The sequence below is a fragment of the Poecile atricapillus genome, chromosome 22, assembly GCF_030490865.1.
Source record: "Poecile atricapillus isolate bPoeAtr1 chromosome 22, bPoeAtr1.hap1, whole genome shotgun sequence".
In the NCBI taxonomy this organism is placed as follows: Eukaryota; Metazoa; Chordata; class Aves; order Passeriformes; family Paridae; genus Poecile; species Poecile atricapillus.
Window position 1 is genome coordinate 764,239 of NC_081270.1, and position 10,490 is coordinate 774,728.

At 42.9% G+C, this 10,490-nt stretch overlaps 2 protein-coding genes across 4 annotated transcripts in view; both read right to left on the reverse strand.

Moving 5' to 3' along the window:
• UBE4B (ubiquitination factor E4B) overlaps nt 1-5,500 on the reverse strand; it is a 36,984-nt gene extending 31,484 nt beyond the window's left edge. For 2 of the 3 annotated variants that reach the window (XM_058854955.1, XM_058854954.1), the window contains exon 1: nt 5,173-5,500. In XM_058854955.1, coding sequence (XP_058710938.1) covers nt 5,173-5,196 — 24 coding nt within the window. In that variant the 5' untranslated portion in view covers nt 5,197-5,500. The remainder of the gene's footprint in view (nt 1-5,172) is intronic. The other variant, XM_058854956.1, reaches the window with a different exon arrangement.
• A 2,693-nt stretch (nt 5,501-8,193) lies between these two features.
• Nucleotides 8,194-10,043, reverse strand: RBP7 (retinol binding protein 7). Its single transcript, XM_058855047.1, has 4 exons — nt 9,801-10,043; nt 9,110-9,288; nt 8,766-8,867; nt 8,194-8,442 (listed from the first exon to the last, which is right to left on the reverse strand). The coding sequence occupies exons 1-4, from the start codon at nt 9,871-9,873 to the stop codon at nt 8,392-8,394; spliced, it is 405 nt and encodes a 134-aa protein (XP_058711030.1). The 5' UTR covers nt 9,874-10,043; the 3' UTR covers nt 8,194-8,391.
• Between the last annotated feature and the right edge of the window lie 447 nt (nt 10,044-10,490).

Below are 10,490 nucleotides of genomic sequence, written 5' to 3' on the forward strand. Positions count from 1 at the left end.
TTGACAAACCATGTTAATGTGATAAAAGGGACATGAATGTGACCTTTGCTTTAATTTTACACCACATGATACCAACACACTCATGCTAAAAAAGGTCCAGTTGAAAGTTATTCAAGACCACCACTGTCCAAATTAATCCACAAAAGAACTGTAACACCAAAAAATATGCATCCTGTGTGCTGGACAGAAGCACCTTGACAAGTAAAGACACAGTAAAAAACATCCTATTGTCACCTAGAGGCATTCCACCACAAAGAATTTTAAAAACAGTTTTTTGCATGTTACTTTTAAGACTGCCTTTAAAATCCAACTACAGAAAACTGTTACTACTTAATTAAAATCAGTATGTGATCACATAACACTAATATTATACATGAGAAATAACCATCAAAATAAAACTTATAAAACTAGATTTATAATGTTTCAAGCTTCACATAAACAAAAATCAGGAAATAAGTTATTTATTAACACAGGCTACCTCACAGCATCTATGCCCAAAGCTTACATTTTTGGGTTGAAATAGGCCCAAAATAAAAGTATCATATTTGAGGATGTCAGGTCCCTGCAAAAATCAGCAATTCCTGTTATTCTCTTTGTATTATGACACTCAAGCATTGCACACAACTTAAAAGTTTTCATTTCTGCTCATAGTCCTAAAGAACTGCCAGGCAACTGAAAGAGTGAACAAAAGATTTGTGTCAAGTCAATGTCTACACTACATTGCTATATCATTTAATGGCCTGTGAAGCCTACTCCAACAGGAAGAACAACAGATCAAATTAAATCAGACTTCAAAAACTGTGGGAAAACAGTGTGTGGAACTACATCTCCCTCCACGACGGGTGTCACCACATGAACATAGAAGGCAGATAGAATTTTTTTTTAGGACTCAAAAAAATAGCTATGAATAGAATCTCTAATCCTTCCTCCTGGTAAAGCAAAATAGAGGAGCTTAATGCAGAAATATATTGTTCAGCTTTGCATTTAAGTAAAAGTAATACATATTAGGGTCTCCCTCCTCTTCATTTGCTCCTCATATTTCAATTTTTCAGTTCTTTATCCAAGTGCTTATCTGAAAAAACTCCAGAACTACCTCAGCCCTCAAAGGTATAACTAAAAAAATGTCAGCTACACATCCCCATATCTGAATCCAAATTAAGTGTTCACAGCTAACAAATACAACAAACACACACAAGCACTCCATATATGCACCAATGTCTGAAGGAGAATGATAATTTATTTTTCTTGCTTTTTATATAATTAATGCAATATGGAACTCTTCCACAACTGTTCACATTAATGTTTGCTAGCTAGCTCCAAATCAGATGTAAGGAAAGATATGTGAGGAGAACAAGGCAGAGATGATAGCCAATACATTTCTGAATTAATTCACAAGTGCAGTCCAACTGATCACTCAAACAAGGTCCCCCCTTTATCTTCTCCCAGTGTCAGGCAGACAGGTGAGGACACTGGTGGCACTTGGCATTCCTTCCCTTCCCTTGCTAGGCAAGATCCATGCCCGAGTTACAGCAAATCCACCTGCAGGACTGTTGAAACACTGCTGAAACAGGAGGACACCGAGACAAATCTGCCTCTTATTTGTCCCCCTCAGTCCATCAACCACCCACTTCCTTCAGGGCCAGTCCCCCAGACCGTAACCTGCCCTGCAAAACAGTCTGAAGAGGGCCTGGAACAAGAAATCTGCACAGACACTGGGCTGCTTTAAGATATTGCAATAAAAATGAATACAATATTCTTCCCTGCCCCTTCAAGGATGGTGGGCAAATTACCTTCCTTACTGCTGAACAAAGTAACATTAAAATATAAATAAACTGAATATTTTTACCAGTGTCAGATACAATTTTCACAGCTGAGGATACATGGAGCACATGTTAAAGGATCAGATCTGGTTCTTGGATATTCCAAACTGTCATATTCCTCCAGGTCTATATAAAATTATTACAGGAATCTGAAGTTTGATCTGAAGGCTAGGAAGTTTTAAGTAAGAGACAAAAGAGGAGAAACATACTATGCTAAAAAGGCCAAGTACAGGCTGAAAAAAGTTCGAAAAGATGGCATAAAACTGGTGGACACATTCTATCCAGTTAGTCCCCTGTATCCTCAGGCTGGACAGCAGGGAGAGGAGGGAAGATGGGATTTATGCTGAGGGCACAGCTGGGGACTCAGAAGACACAGTTTGTTTGCACAACACAAGGGACAAGTGAGACCCCAACTTGTTGCCTTCACATAACACAAATACCAGGTCAGAAGTGTGGGAGTTTCCTCCAATTAACCTGTTCCCATTTCAGACTGACTCCCCAAATTACCACAAAGAAGCACAAAGCTGGAGGTTTAAAACAATGTTTTAGGGAAGTTTAGGGTATTGGAATAATTCCCAAGCCTTGATTTCAGACCTAAGCCAGGGACACACGACAAAGCTGTTAAGTGTCATTATGTTACCCAATAGTGACAAGGTTTTCAGTCCTATTACATGGACATTGCTTGCTCCACAGCCCATTTTCCCTGCAGAGCACAGCTCCAGAACACACAGTTTAAAAGCCTAATTAAATAAAAAAAAAAACTAATTGACTGAATGGTAAGAGCACATCACTTTTTAACTAGTATAGTCTAGTACAGTTTTTGCTGGACACATCTGGACTACATCTATAAACAGTAGTTTTCAGAAATGCATTTTTTATCTAAATGCACTTCTTAAAAGCTGTTAGCTGCATGCACCACAACAAAAAAGTAAAAACAGCACCCTGTTAAAGATGGTGCACTGATGATTTGACTTTGCACCAGGTAAGTCCCTCAGGCTCACACCTTCCCAGTTTAAAAAAATCTGTATCAGTATTTGCTATAGTAGCAACTGCTTAGTGAGACTCTAAAGAAATTTTCTATTCAACCATAATGCAGAAGAGTTCCAAATCTGTACAATAAAGGGTAATTTGAATTGATAGCTTTATTTTTCTTGTATTCATTAGAGCATGTTAAACTGGTGTAAGAAATGCTTCATTTTTCTGTGATAGTGGTCATGGTCTACGCTCAGAAACTGCTACTCAAAAATCACGTACATGTTGGAATATGACAAACTCACATCATTCTTTCCCACTTTATGCTACATTTAGCTGGATTCTGCTTTTTTCCTCTGAAGTCCCTGTTCTCATCCTGTGCTATCTACTGTGCTAGAACCCACGTACTTGGAAGGAAATTTTTTACCCCCTCCTAAAAATTTTACTATGGTCTGTAATGAATTACAACTTCAAGTTGTAATTAGTAAGTTGCATTAATAAAGTGAACACTGAGAAAATGTCAGTGAGAGACACTGTTAGTAGGAGGGGAAAATATCTTCTTGAAACTAAGATACATATATGATCAACTGTGTATCTCTTCTTTTTAAGCTGCAACCGTTAGTGCTATATTTAATTATGGTTTGATAACAGAAGATAAGGTTATCTGTAAGAGCCTTGCAATTAAACTTCCGTTAAGTATTTTTTCACCTTCAGCCACTGCCTGAAAAAAAGTCTGAATCTGAAGAAGTAACACAGAGCATATTTCAGAAGGTTATTTTTCACTATAGTCTGATCCAGGCCCACTGTGCCAAATAACAGCAAAGTGGATATGTGGAGGAGTATTAAAATCTGCTTGGCTCTGACTTTTCAGTGAACCATCCATTAATAACAAGAAGTGACACCGTGACTCTGTTAAAATGATACAAGATTGTCACAAGCAATCACCTAAAAGACCCTTTGGTTTGGTCCTTGCTGAACTGGGCAAGAAGAACGTGGAAAAGTCACTCAAGACAAATATTTGGCCAAAAAAGCTGGATGAGTCCTCCCTGGAGAACTCCTTTCCTGCAGCCTCAGGTCCATGATGCAGTGGTTTTGATGATGTCAGTAGTGTGCTGAGGCAGTGACACAAATAAGCCTACATAGGTTAAATAACTCTGAAATTAATCATAAAACACCTCAGGATCTGAGCAGTTTAACAATGAGAAGAACTGCATGTAAACAAAGTACTCATGAAATACACCTGTAAAATTGGAGATCCTTTTTCACAGTAGACTTACACCACCAGTGCCCCGTCCCACTCCTCCCAACATGGGAACTGCTCTCCTTTTCTCAGTGCTTCCACAGAGCATGAGGACCGTCATCAAGTAAACAGCACAAAGTATTTTCTCCTGGATAGTGATGCAACACAGGAGGATTGCTAAATTGTAACAGACATCATCACCAAAAACATCCCAACTTTTGGAATACAAATCTGAGTGACAACAGCAGCCTACGATCCCACCATAAGACACGGACAGAATAAAAATAACTTCTTTTGATCCTCCCTGGAATATAAGCACAGCACTGAGCCTGTATTTTAGCAGGTCTGATACGATATATTTTGATTTCAGGATTACACTGGGACAGTGAGAAACTCCCTGGATCCTGCTATAATATATCCAGGACATAATTAATTTGGAAACCCTCTAATATATGGGCAAAACTTAAGACCTTATTCTTTTTTAAAAAACAAAGGAAAACAGCATTTTTTAAAAGAAAGAAACAAGGAACAGCTCACCTTATTCTATGTGAATTGAATATATACATTATAGATAGATGTTTGCCAATTACACCATAACACTAGAATTCTTCACTGAAAGACGAAGAGCTTGAATAGATAAAGAAAAGAAAATCGAAGGAAACACTGGAAAACTGACAAGCCTGATTCAAGCTGCTTCAAGAAGAAATTATACTAAATATAAGCCCACGAACACACCCATCTTGCTTCTCAGCAAAGAGTCTAAGGAAAATTTTAAGTGTTTTACTACGTTAAAAGGTTGGGTGTTTCAAATCAAACACAAAGAACACATAAACGCCTAGTATTGGACACAGAAAAGGAACACGCTGCAGACAAAGGCTACCTAGCAGATGGAATCAGAGAATAAACAATTAACCAGGAGAGCAGCAACCCGACCCCACGGCCGAGCCCGGGGGTCGCGGGTCAGGGACAGCCCGGGGACGGGAGGAAAGAGACAAACAGCGAGCACAGACACGGGGCGAAGGCAGAGCATTTCAGGGTCGTTCCTTGCACACCGTCGGGTCCGAGCAGGGCCCGGCACAGCCCGGCGCCCCCTCCCCGCGGGGCCCACCCGCCCCTCAGGCCCCGGCCCCGCGCACTCGCCTCGTCCGCGCTCAGCTCCTCCATCGCCTTCCTCTTAATGGTGCCCGGAGGAAGGGCGCGTTCCTCCGCCCCGCCGCGGGGCCGCTCCGAGGCAGCGCTCTCCTGCCGCCGCTGCCCCCCGGGCCGCCTCACAAGGGCATCTCCGGGGCGACCGCGCCGCGCCTCGCCCGCCGGCAGCACCGCAGCCCCCGGCCCGCTCCCCGCCGCCCACCCGCGCCTCAGCTGCCGCCGCGGCCGAGGGGAAGCCGCCCTCCCGGTGCCCCCTGGCCCCTCAGAGCTCTGGACCCCGGCCCCCGCCCGCCCGCGGCCACTGCCCCGCGCAGAGATTATTCATCAAAACAACAGGGCGGCGGCGGCCATCTTGGGGATCACGTGACCCCGCGGGGGGCCGGGCACGCCGGGGCCGCGCGCGCGCCACGCTGGCCAATGGCAGCGCCCAGAGGGGCGGGGGGGGCGGGGCCCGGGGGACCCGGGAAAGGCGGGCCCGGGAGGGGCGGAGCCCGGGGGTCCGTGAGGGGCGGAGCCCGGGGAGACCCGGGAAAGGCGGGCCCGGGAGGGGCGGAGCCCGGGGGACCCGGGAAAGGCGGGCCCGGGAGGAACCCGGGAGGGGCGGGGAGCGGAGCCCGGGAGGGACCGAGCCCGGGGGACCCGGGAAAGGCGGGCCCGGGAGGGGCGTGGCCCGGGTCCGTGAGGGACACACGGCTCCGGTGTCCGTGTGGGGTCCCGGAGAGGCGGGAACAGGAGCGGGAAGAGAGCAGAGGGCAGCTGCCGCTCAGCGATGCCACTATCCCAGGGAGGGTCAAGCTGCTGCAGCCTTCCCTTTCCACCGGGTCCGTAAATATGAACCCCTTCTCAGCGACGAGGGATTGGGAATTCTAAATTCTAAATCTAATTATTGCGAGCTGAGGAAAAAAACAAGATGCCAAGGCCCCATTGAACACTTGGTCTAGGCCTTTTCTAAGTGTAGTGTGAACATGAACTATTTTTTTTTTCCTTATTACAAACTTTTCTGCACCTAATTCCTACATTACACCACAAAATACTATGTTTCTGGAAGACATTTCCTTCCCACTCGAAATTAAACTCAGCTACAGAACACGGCCAGGCTCTATGTAAGTACATTGGAGGCTCCCCCCCAGCTCAGCTTGTTTTAGAATACACGTAGATGAAAGAGAAAAGGATTTTTAGAAGTTGCTCCTTTGGCAAAGGATAAACGAATTGAGAGTTGCATCAGCAAGCTTTTAGCCCAGGATGAACAGTCCCTATAATATGACCTGAACAGCGAGCCGTGCACGGGGCAGGGTGATCTGAGTCAGCAAGGGAAAGAATCCCGTAAAAGCTGACAACAGGATGTTCTTAAGATGGATCTAAACCGATCCATATGAGCTAACAGGAGTTATTTTCATACACGCTGCAAATAATTATATAGCAATAGAATTGATCCATTTTTTAAATGCAATATGAGGCAGGTAGGCTATCTGCTCTTCTGTTTTTATATACATCTTTAATGTACTTTATTGATCTAATTTTTTTTTAACAAAATATTTTGATTACTTAACCAGGGTGCTCAGAAAGGAAACCAATACTTGGATCATAATATTTATTGCCAGTCTTTTTATAGAACAGATTTATATTGTTACCTTTGATTTTCAGATTACACTTCATTTTATGTTTATCTCCTTGGGATTTTTTTTTTAAGATAATTGAAGTGGTTTGAAACACCTTTGACTAAAACCCTTCAAGTGCTTCTCTGGGGAGCCCTATTCTCGTCCTTCAGGGTCATCACCGCCTTTCTGTGCTGTGTCTCACAGGTTTTGCAGGGGAGCGCATCTCGGACGCGGTGCTTTGGGAGATCTGCGCTGTAACGCTCGAAGCCTCGGCAGCTCCGGAGCAGCAGCAGCAGCCGCTGCAGAAGCGCCATCCGGCGGTGCAGGAAACTCTGCCTGCTCTGCGTTTTATCCACGGATGTGAGTGCTGCCCCAATGTGTGATTTCTGCTAACATAACACTCTAACAGCAATTTTGCTTTTCAGTCACATCAAACCACTCGGTTCCAGAAGGAAGACGCCGTCAGGATCCATAAACACCACACTTTTTACTGCTGGGCCCCACATTTCCTTAACTGTATAAACACTATTAGTCCCTTTAATATGGAAACCAGCTGAAATTTATATGGGTCTCGTAATTAGAGGAGAGCGTCAATCTAACCAAAAGCCCTCCATGCTTCAACAGATTGTGTCTGACTCCGATGGTGCCTTTAAGCATTTTGAACTGATAAGAAGTATCAGAAAGGAGGTGGTACTTGATTCAAAATGTCAGAGACTATTTTTTCACATGAAGTAATTAAGTTACTAAGCCTGAGCTACAGTTTTTCAAGAATATGCAAGGAAGAATATGCAGCAACTCATTTCATTTGTAACTACCTAATTTATCTGACAACTTACATGTTCACACAATAAAAGCTTTTCTATGCAATACTGCACATGGTCATAAAGAAAAACATTTCATCTAATTGACAGTTGTATGCAAACAAAGCTTATCTAAAGCAGCATTGTTTTCCCTCTGTATATGTGCTTACGGAGTTCAAATATTTTGCAGAGTGGAATCTTCGTGCACCATTTGGACCCCTCTTCGTGGTTCTGGGATTTGACCACAGGCTTTTTTTTTCCTCTGGTAAGCTCAACTTAATTATTTTCAAGAACAAAGCGGCTCTAGCACAATATGGGGCCTCACACCACTGTGTGAAAGACACAAACAAGTAAAGCAGTGGTCTACACCTTAAAGAGATGCATTTTGAAAAATAAATCAATGTTTTTTGTTGTTTGCTTCATTATCTGTTATCTTCCCTTCTCTCTCAGCACCCCACTCCAGCTGTTTTATTTGATGTTGACATGCCTCCCAGAATTGGTAGGTTTTCTTCTTTTAATTGACTTTTGATTACCTAGAGACCCAGGCCTCATCACTTATGTTTTGGGTTGGGTTTTTTCCTCCAAAAACATATTCAAAAGCAAGGTACTTAAGATTAGTTTGGTTTGGGGCATTTATTAGCAAAAATCAGATCTTTAACAATGGCAACAGCAGACTTATTTCCTGAGCCAGAGACTTCAGCCATTCAGGTTAACAGGTACAGGAGTCAGTTCTGGTCCACAGAGCCCTCGCTGGACATGAGGCTCCTGTGCAGAGCTGTCCCTGCAGGCAGGAGCCAGCACACCACACAGATTCAAGCTCTCTTGAAGACCTGTCTACATACTTGATTCTCACAACGAAGCTCCTACCAAAAAAAAACAAAACAAAGAGAAAACCCAAGAGTACAGATATATATAGTAATCAAAGGAACTGCTTCCAAAATTGAACACAGATCCTTTGCCACTGCTCTGGCCATGCTAATAATCTATGCTTAACATTCCAAATTTAACTGCATGTTGCAGTGAAACAATGAAGCTGTTTCAAAGCAGAATGTGCTCAAAATGTACCACCCATTACACATCCTACAGTGCACACTGTGTGTGTGAAGACTTATGCACACCATGTCCACATTATAAACCTAATTTTTGCCCTACAGAGATATAATTAGTAGAAATTTTAAGTCAATACCAGGTGGAGGTCATCTCCTTCAAGCCAGTGAGTCCAGCCCCTGTTCTTCTTCTCACCAGTCTGGACACAGACAAGTTTGTCATTCTGCCAGGTAACGAGGCTCTGTAGAACAGGGAACAAAAAAGTGTTTCTGCATGTCTGTCTCAGTTCTGCAAAATACTTGTAGAAAATGTGCATTTTCCTGGATAAAAGAGGACCTAGATATTACTCCTGAGTGAAAGTGTGTAACTCAGGCTCCTACTGCTCTCTTGCATTACAAATGTTATTCTTGAAATAATTTCAGCTCAAGTATCTGGATCGATCATGGCACCTTAATTTTGTCACAGCCTCATATTCACTCTTACCTTGCATTTTCTGTTATCCAAGCCTTTATTATCTTCCTCAAACTCTTCTCCAACTTTGAATTCAAGCAAATAATCTCTGAATGTGCTAGTGGTATGGATATAGAATGAATCACCATCTTGTTTGATCACTTTCTGAGGTTTCAGCATTTTTGCTATTTTGCGTGTTGCAAAGTCGATACCTTGGACAGAAGGCAAAAATATCAGAGTTGTATTTATCACCAGCCATTCTGGCAGCCAGGAATTAACCTTTATCACTACTGGAAGAATTTCTTAGGTAGTATGATCTTACAGCTATGCAGCATTTTGTTGTTTTATTGGAACATTTAGTTTTGTTTAAACTGCATGTTACACAGGTTAAGTTGTCCTCTTGTACTTTTTACTCTTTGAAAAGCAGTTTACTCAGTTGTTGCACAATTCCTATATAAAGTTTCCAGGACTTTGATTCAGAAGACTTCTGGAGAAATTTGGCTTCCCCAACAGAGACACCCAAACTTGGTTTCAGACTTCACCCCCACCCAGCAAGAGGTTAATGCCTATTCTCATCCTTTGACAGAGGAAAGGCAATGAAAGAATTAACAAGAACTCCCTGCATTCTATACCGTAAATAGGGTGAAATGAAAGTCAGTCCTTAAAATTCAAGAAGACCCTTATAGGAAAGGGAGGAAGGACAGAAGCAGGTATTTTCACCTACCTAAGGCCACCATATAACCTTCAAAGTTGTCATTGCTGACAAGGTTCCAGGTTCCACTGAAATCCACAGGCATTGCCAGACAGTAGAAGGAAGATCCAGTCAAAAATGCAAATGTAGTTTTCTAGGCAGGCCTTTTATAAGGCAGGCTGTGGGTGGGATTCTATCCCAGGACCTTTCTGCTGGAGGGGAAGGGTGCTACTGCTGAGGCAGTGGGTGAGAGGGTATTGTAGAATGGCCTCAGCTGTGCTGGAGGGAAAAGTTCACTGTATCTGAAATCTTTGTGTGGAGCAAACGTTAATAGCCCAAGAGCCACAATGCAAGCCAAAACATGGTTTAAACCATTTCCATCTTGTATACTTTAAGGGACTGATTTTGTCATTACTAAGATTTCCTGTAAGTTTATTAGATCTGGGGCTTTATGATCTGAAATCCAGATATTTATTGAAAAGGTGATGTACTCCTGTAAAGACATGCTGTACTTGAACAGACATAGATTGGCTCTTAACTGTGAATTGCATTATATCAACAAATTTTAAAGCAATACCTATGGCACAGAGATAAGAATTATGTTGGTTTATGTCTGGAGTGAATGGTAAACAGAATTCAAAAAGTGATCTTGTGTATATAGGAGACGTAGCTCCTGCCTTTGCTTTCTGTTCTTGACACATGAAGCAGAGCTGATACAGGAGC